The sequence below is a fragment of the Phyllobates terribilis genome, unplaced genomic scaffold (assembly GCF_046119375.1).
Source record: "Phyllobates terribilis strain yellow unplaced genomic scaffold, ASM4611937v1 Scaffold_7__3_contigs__length_470593459, whole genome shotgun sequence".
NCBI lineage: Eukaryota > Metazoa > Chordata > Amphibia > Anura > Dendrobatidae > Phyllobates > Phyllobates terribilis.
The window spans coordinates 438,609,433-438,623,324 of record NW_027362767.1 but is presented as its reverse complement, the minus strand read 5'-3'; the positions used below and the strand labels follow the sequence as shown (position 1 = coordinate 438,623,324).

Sequence of the window (13,892 nt, the reverse complement as noted above, 5' to 3'; positions counted from 1 at the left end):
CACTTTAAGATTATTGTCCTGATGACCGTGGACCACAGCTACGACACAAAGTGACTGAACTGAGACTATAGAAAAGTCCACCGACCGCAACAGTGTGGAGATCAATGAAACTGCAGGGGTTTTTTGGTTTTTGTTTTTTTTCTTTTTAAACGATACCCTTAATGAACGGACCTTTACTTACAAGATATCATCAGGTAATCCTCAGCATGACCTTTTAAATCATCATCCTCCGCTTTAATGGTTAAGGAGGAGCCGGCAGCCTGGATGTCAGAGGAATGAATTATGGCATCAGAGTCACAGCTGGCCACCAGGACCTCCTGTGAGACCATGGTTGGGGAGTGAGACATCGCGTCCTGCACCACATGGGCCAAGTGACCATCAGTCGCAGCCACGAGATCGGCCACAAACACTTGGTCCGTTACCGTCTCGGTAATAATGTCAGATTCTAATACTTGATGGCTGCTTTCCATCTCCTCCTCGAGAGCGACGTCGGTTTCCAGGACAGCCTCCGGCACAATGTCGTTTTCTGTGATGTCATCCTCGCTGATGATGTCCGGACCCTGCACTACATCATCTGACAACTCCTCCTGCGCCAATGTGATGTCATCGTCAGTGATGACATCGGAAACTAACACGCCCTCTGGAACAGAGACAACGATGTGGTCGCCATCGACGTGGGCTGTGCCGGTCATCCCAGCCACTGCGGAGTGAACCAGAGAGGAGTACACCTTGGTTAGGTCTTAAGCACATCACAGACTCACATCCAGCCATTTAATATTATCTGGTTCTATTAAATGTACGAGAAATATTAAATCAGGGTGAACGTACCGAAGTCCTGCATGATCATGGTGTGAGGAATTTTGGCTTCTTGTATCTGGAGCTCCAGCCCTCCACCTCCAGGATCCATTATTCCGAGGCATTCACAAAACCTGCGGGAAATAAAGCCACATATTAATGGATCAATGTGAGCGCTCTGGTCAGAGGGATTTACTTCAGATTCCAGCCCTAGTACAGAGTGGAGGATCCTATACACATTAGGTCACCGCCATCCTAATCGGCCAATATCGACCGACATCGGTATGTATACGAGGTGCCGGCCACCTGATGGTCGGGGGGAGACGTCGATCGCACATGTCTGATTTCGGACTGCCGAATCCATTGTTCTCCTGGAGATCAGCCCCGGCCGACGTGTCAGTCAGCGGCTTTCTCATAGAGAACACAGGAGCGCTCAGCCGAACAAGCGCTGTGTATGGGAGAGTCGGCTGAATGATGTAAACTCCCTTAAAGGCGACCATATATATATATTACATCTAATAACAGATCAGCAACATATTTGCAAATCTGCGTTCGTTTAATTGCCCGTTCACCAAAGGAGAGCAGGGTAAACAATGAGCCCTATACGATCTGTATGTATAGGCCGCCATTGCTCTTGGCAGCGCAGGTCCTCTTTACACAGGAGAATGCACTGTGGAAAACCATGAACTCTTGTGCAGCACAAAATATCATTTCACCTGATGAACGAGAGCTTTGCTTGTTATTCTAGTGAATGGCAGCCGGTTTACACTGCAAGATTATCGAAAAAACGAGTGTTCCTAGTAAGCCATCTCCACCCAGCTGATAGCAGTGTGGACTCCTGAACACCGTGCAATCAAATAGAGGACGTACGAGCACCTCCACCTTATTTGTGCCAGTGCACATAGTACGCCAAACTGGTCGCTTCATACCTGTCGCGGGCGTCACACAACTCTTACATCTGGGCTGCGCTATGGCACATGCGCAACGCCAACGTTGCTTCAGGCGATTGATTACCTGAGGTACGGCCCATTGATCTGATACGCACGGGTCGCTGTGCACACCACCTGAAGTACCTTTCTTAGCTGCAGTTGGTGTTTGTTATACCTTCACCTGTTCTTTATTTTAATGCATATTTTATTGGCTATCTGTATTATAAATAGCTGCTTCATTTACTCACCAATCACCCCTGACGAAGCAACTCCGAAACGCGCGTCGGGTGTTTGGTGGGTATGATTATGGGTTACTGTACTTTTTTGATATATCTGATCATTTGCATTTGTTAGTAGCATTGCAATCTATCACCTTGTGACCATTTACATATGGTCATAACTGCTGGGTGACTGTTCATATACTAGATATCACATTTAATGAATAGGAGAATCTCCTAATATATATGCCTATGTATGTCACCCCATGATTATCTAATTTGATATCATTGGGTCTCTTATAGTATTTTCAGATATATCTTGTTATATACAGTGAAGGAAATAATTATTTCATCCCTTGCTGTTTTTGTAAGTTTGCCCACTGACAAAGACATGAACAGTCTATAATTTTAATGGTAGGTTAATTTTAACATTGAGAGATAGAATATCCAAAAAAAAAAAAAAAACACCCACATTGTATAAATTAGATAAATTTGCTCAGTATTAGCGAGGACCGGGGAGCGGCGCTGCCTGTGCGGCTCTTTCTGCTGCGAAAAGCCGGGAGATGAGCGGCTGCTCGCAGCAGAAGCATCCCGACCGGCGGCGCCGCTCCCCGGTCCTCCGTTCACACTTGCTGTCGGGAGATCAGCGGGCCAAGCCGCTGATCTTCCAACGTTAGCCGCATGGAGGTCAGCGGCGCCGGTCGGGGTCGTTATGCTGCTAGCTCCGCTCATCTCCCCGCTGCATCGCCGCCGACCTCCGTCCGCCAGATGAGCCGCTAACGGCCGCCATCTTTTTTCAGAAATCCCGCGGCGCTGATTGGCCGCTGCCGGACCAATGAGCGACGCGGGATTTCCAGGACAGACAGACAGACGGACAGACAGACAGACGGGATAAGACAATTATATAGTAGATGCCAGCCATTACTTCACATGCACTATAATAGCTCAAATATCCCTTTGAATTTAGCTAACATATGTTGGATTGAGCTGAATTATCATGTGACATTTATTAATCTCTTACATCTATAGTTGTTACGTGAAAATTTAATTACTGACATTTAATGAATTATATCCGAATTCGCTGGACTTTCATGGTATACTAGACATGCCTATAGAGTGTTTGCAGTGACTTGGGACTATCAGTGCAGTTCTTTTTGTCACTTATTGGGATTTTGAACTATGTATCCCGCTATTGTTTTAGCTGTTCCTCTCCCAACACTTACTATGTGATGCTTTTTATATAAAAATATTTTGTATCCAATAAAATTATAGTATATTCTACATATCTCCAATGTGTCTGAGGCATTTTTATATAGTTATCATCTGATACAATCACCTTCATGATACCTATTAGACTTTTCAGTTAGGCTTATGTTGCATACCTTATTCAATTAATATAATAATATCATATATATGCCTATGCATGTCACCTTGGGACTGTATATTAATGGGGCCCCCCAGTTACTCACCCACCAATTTGTCTGTGTTTGTACATGTTTGCCACCTAATAAATTTTTGTCATGGCATATTCTGCCTTTTGGGACACTTTACCCCTACCCGGGCTTTCTTTTTATTGTGAGACAACAAATAGGTCAAAATAACTGAAAACTTCAGTGTGCATAACTACACTGTGTTCCAAATTATTATGCAAATAATATTTTCTCAGATTTTCCCAAATTCCCTATATGAATTGCAGTCATTGTCATTTTCCAGTCAAATAACTATTAGAGTACAATTGAAAGGTTTTTGTACAAACTGCCTATGATAACAGTATATTTTTTAAAAAAATAAAAAACTCAAACTGCATGTTCCAAATTATTATGCACAGCAGAGTTTTCAACCTTTTCATTTTAATAAAAGAACAAAAAAATGGTCATTTTTGAAATTATAAGCATTAGCAGGTTATTACACACTGAAATCAAACAGTTTTCAACTCAAAACTTTATTCTAGGTGATGTTACATTTGCACATAGGACCCCTTGTTGGAAAGGAGCTTCTGAACTCTCTCGTCCATTGAATTTGTCAGGTTTTGGATGGTTTCTGCTTCAATTGCTTTCCATGAGGACAGAATACCCTCCCAGAGCTGTTGCTTAGATGTGAACTGCCTCCCGCCATCATAGACACTCCTTTTGATGATGCTCCAGAGGTTCTCAATGGGGTTGAGGTCAGGGGAGCATGGGGGCCACACCATAAGTTTGTCCCCTTTTATGCCCATAGCAGCCAGAGATGCAGATGTGTTATGTGCAGCATGAGACGGGGCATTATCATGCATGAAATGATCTCGATGGTCCAGATGGATGGAGTGGAGGATGGCTGGTTGATGGACACCCCATGCAAACACGGCTACGGCGCTAACAAGGAGGAGGTGGAGTAATGTTTTGGGCTGGAATCATGGGGAGAGAGATTGTCGGCCCTTTTAGGATCCCTGAAGGGGTAAAGATGAACTCCATAATGTATGTTGAGTTTCTCAAACAGCACTCCCTGCCATGGTTCAAGAAGAAGAACCGTGTATTCTGCAGCAAGATCATTTTCATGCATGATAATGCCCCGTCTCATGCTGCACATAACACATCTGCATCTCTGGCTGCTATGGGCATAAAAGGGGACAAACTTATGGTGTGACCCCCATGCTCCCCTGACCTCAACCCCATTGAGAACCTCTGGAGCATCATCAAAAGGAGTGTCTATGATGGCGGGTGGCAGTTCACATCTAAGCAACAGCTCTGGGAGGGTATTCTGTCCTCATGCAAAACAATTGAAGCAGAAACCATCCAAAACCTGACAAATTCAATGGACGAGAGAGTTCAGAAGCTCCTTTCGAACAAGGGGTCCTATGTGCAAATGTAACATTACCTAGAATAAAGTTTTGAGGTGAAAACTGTTTGATTTCAGTGTGTAATAACCTGCTAATGCTTATAATTTCAAAAATGACCATTTTTTTGCTCTTTATTAAAATGAAAAGGTTGAAAACTCTGCTTTGCCTAATAATTTGGAACATGCATTTTGAGTGCAGTTTGAGTTTTTTATTTTTTTAAAAATATACTGTTATCATAGGCAGTTTGTACAAAAACCTTTCAATTGTACTCTAATAGTTATTTGACTGGAAAATTACAATGACTGCAATTCATATAGGTAATTTGGGAAAATCTGAGAAAATTTTATTTGCATAATAATTTGGTATCCCAGTGTATTCACCCCCCTAAAGTCAGTACTTTGTGGAGCCTCCTTTTGCAGCAATTACAGCTGTAAGTCGCTATGAACTTTCCACATCTTGCCACTGGGATTTTTGCAGATTCCTCAAGACAAAACTGCTTCAGCTCCTTAAAGTCATGTGTTTCAACTGGTGATCAGAAATCTTCACGACTGACCACAGATTCTCCATTGGATTAAGGTCTGGGCTGTGACTCGGCCACTCCAGAATACTGACACGTTTAAACTTACACCACTCGAGTGTTGCTTTAGCAGTATGCTTTAGGTCATTGTCTTGTTGGAAGGTGACCCTCCGTCCCGGTCTCAAATCACTGGCAGACTGAGAGTTTTTGCTCAAGAATATCCCTGTATTCCGCACCATCCATCTTCCCCTCGATGCGGAACGTTTCCTCTATTCCTGGTGATGAAAAATATCCCCACAGCATGATGCTGCCACCACCATGTTTCACTGTGGGGATGATGTTCTTGGGGTGATGAGCTATGTTGATTTGGCAAATTGGCACCAGACATAGCATTTTACTTGCTAGCCAAAAAGTTCAGTTTTGGTCTCCTCTAACCACAGCACCTTCCTCCATACATTTGAGGAGTCTCCCACATGTCTTCTGGCAAACTCAAAATGAGCCTTAGGTCTCTTTCACACGTCAGTGTGTCAGGTACGTGTGATAGTTTCTACACGTACTGGAGACACTGAAATCTATGGGTCTGTGAACATGTCAGTGTGTTTCCACGGACAGCGTGTCTGTGGGCAAAATACGCTGACATGTCTGTTTTTTGGTTCTTTTTTTTTTTTTTTTTTTAACACGCTGCATGGTCCGCAAAATGTCTCACGCTGAACACACACAGATGATATCAGTGTGACACGTACCAGCGTCTGGGGATCACGGTACAGTTAGCGCTGTTCCCAAGCATTGGGTGCTGAACATTGCCCTCATCATTGTCCCTTGAGCTGAGTGACAGGACATCGCTCCTGAGCTCAGCACAGCTCCGGCGCTCGCTTGCTGGAGCGGCTCATTCTACGCAGCTCCTCGGCGTTAGGGGGGGTCGAATGGATTACAGCGGGGTACACTTAAGACAGGTGAGTATATGGATTTTATTCTTATTTTTACAGTTGGACACTGCGGGAGCAGAATAATTCTCTCAACATTGGCCCCTGCTGGAGCTGATCACAGAGCGAGCAAGGGACAATGATGAGGACAGCGTTCAGCACCCGGCGCTTGGGAACAGCACTAACTGTACCGCTGATTCCCAGGCGCTGGTACATGGGCTCCTGATGCGGCACAAGGGCAGCACACGTGTGCCACACAAGTGCACACGGACATCTCCGGTACCGGAAATATCCAGACATGTGAAACCGGCCTTACAATGTTTGTGTGTAAGTAAAGGCTTTTTTCTGCCCACTCTTCCATAAAGGCCACCTCTATGGAGTGTGCAGCTTATTGTGGTCGTATGGACAGATACTCCAGTCTCTGCTTGGGAACTCTGCAGCTCCTTCACAGTTACCTTTGGTCTCCGGGGAATCAGAAATTATTATTTTTTTTTTTTTAAATATACCCCAACTCTGACTTGTACTTCTCAACAACTTTGACCCTGACTTGTTTGGAGATCTCCTTGGTCTTCATGGTGTTGTTTGCTTAGTGGTGCCTCTTGTTAATGGTGTTGTAGCCTTTGAGGCCTTTCAGAAATGATAAAGTGTATACAGTGGGTACGGAAAGTATTCAGACTCTTTGTTTCATTGCAGCCATTTGGTAAATTCTAAAAAGTTCATTTTTTTCTCATTAAAGTACACTCTGCACCCCATCTTGACTGAAAAAAAACAGAAATGTAGACATTTTTGCAAAATTTATTAAAAAAGAAAAACCTGAAATATCACATGGTCATAAGTATTCAGACCCTTTGCTCAGACACTCATATTTAAGTCACATGCTGTCCATTTCCTTGTGATCCTCCTTGAGATGGTTCTAGTCCTTCATTGGAGTCCAGATGTGTGTAATTAAACTGATAGGACTTGATTTGGAAAGGCACATGCCTGTCTATATAAGACCTCACAGCTCACAGTGCATGTCAGACCAAGTGAGAATCATGAGCTCAAAAGGAACTGCCCAAGGAGCTCAGAGACAGAATTGTGGCAAGGCACAGATTTGGCCAAGGTTACAAAAGAATTTCTGCATTACTCAAGGTTCCTAAGAGCACAGTGGCCTCCATAATCCTGAAATGGAAGACGTTTGGGACCACCAGAAGTCTTCCTAGACCTGGCAGTCCAGCCAAACTGAGCAATCGTGGGAGAAGAGCCTTGGTGAGAGAGGTAAAGAAGAACCCCAAGATCACTGTGGCTGAACTCCAGAGATGCAGTAGGGAGATGGGAGAAAGTTCCACAAAGTCAACTATCACTGCAGCCCTCCACAAGTCGGGCCTTCATGGCAGAGTGGCCCGATGGAAGCCTCTCCTCAGTGCAAGACATATGAAAGCCAGCATAGAGCTCGCTCAAAAACACATGAAGGACTCCCAGACTATGAGAAATAAGATTCTCTGGTGTGATGAGACGAAGATAGAACTTTTTGGTGATAATTCTAAGCGGTATGTGTGGAGAAAACCAGGCACTGCTCATCACCTGCCCAATACAATCCCAACAGTGAAACATGGTGGTGGCAGTATCATGCTATGGGGGTGTTTTTCAGCTGCAGGGACAGGACAACTGGTTGCAATTGAAGGAAACGTGAATGCGGCCAAGCACAGAGATATCCTGGATGAAAACCTCTTCCAGAGTGCTCTGGACCTCAGACTTGGCTGAAGGTTCACCTTCCAACAAGACAATGACCCTAAGCACAGAGCTAAAATAACAAAGGAGTGGCTTCAGAACAACTCTGTGACCATTCTTGACTGGCCCAGCCAGAGCGCTGACCAAAACCCAATTGAGCATCTCTGGAGAGACCAGAAAATGGCTGTCCACCAACGTTCACCATCCAACCTGACGGAACTGGAGAGGATCTGCAAGGAAGAATGGCAAAGGATCCCCAAATCCAGGTGTGAAAAACTTGTTGCATCATTCCTACGAAGACTCATGGCTGTACTAGCTCAAAAGGGGGCTTCTACTCAATACTGAGCAAAGGGTCTGAATACTTATGACCATGTCAGATTTCAGTTTTTCTTTTTTAATAAATTTGCAAAAATTTCTACATTTCTGTTTTTTCAGTCAAGATGGGGTGCAGAGTGTACTTTAATGAGAAAAACAATGAACTTTTTAGAATTTACCAAATGGCTGCAATGAAACAAAGAGCGAAAAATGTAAAGGGGTCTGAATACTTTCCGTACCCACTGTATATGGACAGACATGTGACACTTAGATTGCAGACAGGAGGACGTCCTCTCACCAAGCATGTGACTTATGAAGGGAATTGCTTGCACCAGAAATTTTTAGAGGCTTCATAGCAAAAGGGGTGAATACATATGCACATGCCAATTTTTAATTATTTCATCCCATAAATTTAATTTATGCCTATATTTTCTCACTTCACCAACTTAGACTATTTAGTGCTGATGAATCACACACAAATCAGATTACAAAAATACTTTTGCACGCCACTGTATATAATGTATATAAAATGTCTACACGTCCTCAATAATATCCCATGTTTTTGACTTGGGGGGGAAAAAAAAAAAAAAAAAAAACTAGCAAGAAGAATTATTTCAGAGGTTTTCACACCTTTAATGTCGTCCATAATCTAAACAAAACCATTGAGGGAAAAAGAAAAGAAAACAAATCATTTTGGAGGGGGAAAATAAAAATAACAAAACTAATATAATGTGGTTGCATAAGTGTGAGCACCCTGTAATAGTTGGGGATGTGGCTGTGTTCAGAATCAGCCGATCACATATAATCTCACATTACATAGTAGTCAGTGCTCGGCCGCCGTAATTTACAGTGATTCTGATTAAAGCCACAGAAAGCTGCGTTGTTCTAGGAGGATGTTCCTACATTTTCTATAAGGCTATGTGCCCACGATGCGTTTTTTAAGTGTTTCCGCAGCGGCAATTCCGCTGCAGAAACACTTAAAGAACGCTTGGTAGAAGGTCTGCCATGTTCCCCAATGATAATCCGCTGTGCTGTGCACATGCTGCGGAAATTTCCACTGCGGATTATCATTGCGCAAAAAAACGTAGCACTACCAATTATTTTGCGGAAGCGCTGCGTTTTCGCCGCCAATGATTTGCATTGGAACGCATGGAATCCGAAGCACTGTATATGTACATGTGGATTACATGCGTTTCAATGTGCGGATGGTACCCGGGTTTGGAGAAGAGGAGACTCTCCTCCGGACCCGGGTACCATAGAACCTGTGAAAAAAAGAATAAAATAAAAAATAAACGTTATACTTACCTTCTGATGGCCCCCGGTCTCCTTGTCTTCGCTTGCCGGCAGATCGCGGTGGACTCAAGGACCTGCAATGGCGTCATTTAGTCATGTGACAGGTCACACGACCGCTGACGTCGGCAGGTCCTTTCAGTGTACCGTGAGCTGCCGGCAAGCCGAGACGCATCGAATAAAGACTCTGGGGGCCATCAGAAGGTAAGTATAATATTTATTTTTTACCATTCTTTTCTGGTCACACTATATATGCCGGTTGCATGGATTTATATAGTGTGACCTAGTTGTCAAGCACTTTCCAAGTGATGCTAAAATCGCTTGACAACCCGCATGCAGAAATGCATGTGAAGAAAGCTTCACATCCGCATGTCCCCGGCAGGAAAACGCATGTACAATCCGCATGCACAATCCACATGCATTTTTTCAGCCAGGGAGATGCAGAAACGCTCAGGAAAAAAATCCAGAGCATTTCTGCATCGTGGGCACACAGCCCAAGTTATATTTTTACAATAAAAATGACAGTTCATAAACAGCTGACGACACAGCAAAGGGATCTCACTGTAGAAAGTTATCAAAAGGAGACAGTACTAGATCTACCATGGTCACTGTAGACGTCATCAGGAAATGGCTTACATTTGGCACAACAGTGATATTACCTAGAACTGAACATCCCTCAAACATTGATGAAATGACAAGAAGAAAATTGGTCCATGAGGCTGACAGCAACATAAACGGAGCTGCAGGAATTCCTGACAAGTCCTGGTTGTGTCCAGCATGTGACAACAGTCTACCATGGAGAGTGAATGGAATTGTGAACAGTCCAAATATCAAACAATTTTGCTTCAAAACCTTCAGGCCTCTGCTAAAATGCTGAAGAGGAATTTCACCTTTCAGCACAATAACGCCCTCAAAATAAGCAAGAGAACGGTTTCACCAGAAGATGAAAGTTCTGGAATGGCCGAGCCAAAGCCCAGACCTGAATCCAATGGAAAATCTGAACGGCGCTGTACACCGGAGATGAAAGATGTGAGGCTACTACAAGCAGGAGCGGGGAAGGATCGCTAATTCTAGATGCGCCGCACTCATAGACCCCGACCCAAAAAGACAATGCTGTCATGAAAAATCATGCTATTTTAACAGAGCTGTGGAGACTTTTTATATCCACTGGAATATTAGAGTGTGATGAATGCTTGGCATGGGGTGACCGGTATAGATTATGGGGTTGATGAATGCTGCTTGGCATGGGGTGACCGGTATAGATTATGGGGGTGATGAATGCTGCTTGGCATGGGGTGATCGGTATAGATTATGAGGGTGATGAATGCTGCTTGGCATGGGGTGACCGGTATAGATTATGGGGGTGATGAATGCTGCTTGGCATGGGGTGACCAGTATAGATTATGGGGGTGATCTACACTGGTCACCCCATGCCAAGCAGCATTGATTATGGGGGTGACAAGTATGGAGAAGAGGAGTGTATAACACAGGCGCACAGTCGCACCCACTTTATATGTAACAGCAGGTGGATTCTCCTGTGTGACAGGCCGGAGCTGTATATGGGGTTTTTTTTTTCCTGTGTGACAGGCCGGAGCTGTATATGGAGGGGGGGGGGTCTCCTGTGTGACAGGCCAGAGCTGTACATGGAGGGGGGGGGGGGGGTCTCCTGTGTGACAGGCCAGAGCTGTACATGTGAGGGGAGGGGGGGGGGTCTGGTCTCCTGTGTGACAGGCCGGAGCTGTATATGGGGGGAGGGGGGTGTCTCCTGTGTGACAGGCCGGAGCTGTATATGGGGGGGGGGGGGGGGGGTCTCCTGTGTGACAGGCCAGAGCTGTACATGGAGGGGGGGGGGGGGTCTCCTGTGTGACAGGCCAGAGCTGTACATGTGAGGGGAGGGGGGGGGGGTCTGGTCTCCTGTGTGACAGGCCGGAGCTGTATATGGGGGGAGGGGGGTGTCTCCTGTGTGACAGGCCGGAGCTGTATATGGGGGGGGGGGGGGGGTCTCCTGTGTGACAGGCCAGAGCTGTACATGGAGGGGGGGGGGGGGTCTCCTGTGTGACAGGCCAGAGCTGTACATGGAGGGGGGGGGGTCTCCTGTGTGACAGGCCAGAGCTGTACATGGAGGGGGGGGGGGGGTCTCCTGTGTGACAGGCCAGAGCTGTACATGGAGGGGGGGGGGGTCTCCTGTGTGACAGGCCAGAGCTGTACATGGAGGGGGGGGGGGGGGTCTCCTGTGTGACAGGCCAGAGCTGTACATGGAGGGGGGGGGGGGGGGTCTCCTGTGTGACAGGCCAGAGCTGTACATGGAGGGGGGGGGGGGGGGGGGTCTCCTGTGTGACAGGCCAGAGCTGTACATGGAGGGGGAGGGGGGGGGGTCTCCTGTGTGACAGGCCAGAGCTGTACATGTGAGGGGAGGGGGGGGGGGGGGGGGGGGGTCTGGTCTCCTGTGTGACAGGCCGGAGCTGTATATGGGGGGAGGGGGGTGTCTCCTGTGTGACAGGCCAGAGCTGTATATGGGGGGAGTCTTCTGTGTGACAGGCCAGAGCTGTATGTGGGGGGAGTCTTCTGTGTGACAGTCCGGAGCTGTATATGGGGGGAGGGGGGTGTCTCCTGTGTGACAGGCCAGAGCTGTACATGGGGGGAGTCTTCTGTGTGACAGGCCAGAGCTGTACATGTGAGGGGGGGGGTGTCTCCTGTGTGACAGGCCAGAGCTGTATATGGGGGGAGTCTTCTGTGTGACAGGCCGGAGCTGTATATGGGGGGGGGGTCTCCTGTGTGACAGGCCGGAGCTGTATATGGGGGGGGGGGGGTCTCCTGTGTGACAGGCCAGAGCTGTATATGGGGGGGGGGGGTCTCCTGTGTGACAGGCCGGAGCTGTATATGGGGGGGGGTCTCCTGTGTGACAGGCCGGAGCTGTATATGGGGGGGGGGGGGGGGGTCTCCTGTGTGACAGGCCGGAGCTGTATATGGGGGGGGGGGGGTCTCCTGTGTGACAGGCCAGAGCTGTATATGGGGGGGGGGGGGTCTCCTGTGTGACAGGCCAGAGCTGTATATGGGGGGGGGGGTCTCCTGTGTGACAGGCCGGAGCTGTATATGGGGGGGGGTCTCCTGTGTGACAGGCCGGAGCTGTATATGGGGGGGGGGGTCTCCTGTGTGACAGGCCGGAGCTGTATATGGGGGGGGGGGGGGTCTCCTGTGTGACAGGCCAGAGCTGTATATGGGGGGGGGGTCTCCTGTGTGACAGGCCAGAGCTGTATATGGGGGGAGTCTCCTGTGTGACAGGCCGGAGCTGTATATGGGGGGGGGGGGGGTCTCCTGTGTGACAGGCCAGAGCTGTATATGGGGGGGGGGGGGTCTCCTGTGTGACAGGCCGGAGCTGTATATGGGGGGGGGGGGGTCTCCTGTGTGACAGGCCGGAGCTGTATATGGGGGGAGTCTTCTGTGTGACAGGCCGGAGCTGTATATGGGGGGGGGGGTCTCCTGTGTGAGGAGCAGGAGCTGTATATTGGGGTCTCCTGTGTCACACACCCGGGGGTCTCTTCCCCCTCTCCGCGCAGTCAGCACTGCTCCGGCCTGTAGATGGAGGCTCCGGCGTCCCCGGGCCGCGGCCTGTCCTCCCCCATCCCCCCGGTTACCTGCCTGGCTCCGGGCGTCTTCTCTCCGTCGGGGTCTCGGGTCTCCGGATCAGGGGGCTGCGAGGCTTCGGCCAATGAGAGCGGGGAGCGGGCGCGGCCTCCTCCTCCTCCCCCCGGCCCGGAGCGGCCTCCTCCCTCCACACCGCACGTCACTGGCGGCGGAGAACCGGCAGCTCCAGGCCGCACCGCCCTCCCTCCCTCAGGGCTGGAGCACAGACCCCAGGCCTGACAGTCACCGGCTCATCACCGCCGGCCCTGCGGGTGTAACGGGGTCGTGAACATCTCTCCTCACACCCAGGCCTCGGCCGCGTGCTGCCGCTGTACCGGGGCCTCCATTATCCGGCGCGCTACCAGGAGCAGAGAACAGTCTATAGGGCTCAGCGACTGACTGCCGAACAGTTACCCATAGCAACCACTAAGATCACCGCTTTTATTTTTCCACCTGAAAACAAAGCTCCCATTTGATTGGTTGCTATTGGCGAAAGGCTATAAACACTAATTTCATTGGTTGCTAAGGTCACCGTTCTAGAGAATGAAAGCAGTGATCAGATTGGTGGCTATACCTGTGAAGGGATAGAAAGCAGTGATCAGATTGGCGCCTATACCTATGAAGGGATTGAAAGCAATGATGTGATTGGTTGCTATTCACCTCTGCTCACTAGATAATAAAAGCAATGATTTGATTGGTTTCGGTCAGCCATAATCTGGTTGCTATGGGCAACACCGCCATTTTCCTTATTTTTAT

At 47.9% G+C, this 13,892-nt stretch overlaps 2 protein-coding genes across 8 annotated transcripts in view; one reads left to right on the top strand and one right to left on the bottom strand.

Moving 5' to 3' along the window:
- The window catches only part of ZNF711 (zinc finger protein 711), a 48,569-nt gene extending 34,910 nt beyond the window's left edge, over positions 1 to 13,659 (bottom strand). Inside the window, exons 1-3 of one of the 2 annotated variants that reach the window (XM_073642160.1) lie at positions 13,148 to 13,659; positions 829 to 929; positions 182 to 700 (exon numbers count right to left, since the gene is read on the bottom strand). In XM_073642160.1, coding sequence (XP_073498261.1) covers positions 182 to 700; positions 829 to 907 — 598 coding nt within the window. In that variant the 5' untranslated portion in view covers positions 908 to 929; positions 13,148 to 13,659. The remainder of the gene's footprint in view (positions 1 to 181; positions 701 to 828; positions 930 to 13,147) is intronic. The other variant, XM_073642161.1, reaches the window with a different exon arrangement.
- Positions 1 to 13,892, top strand: part of SATL1 (spermidine/spermine N1-acetyl transferase like 1) — a 70,897-nt gene that overhangs the window by 5,051 nt on the left and 51,954 nt on the right. The gene's annotated exons all lie outside the window — the stretch shown is intronic.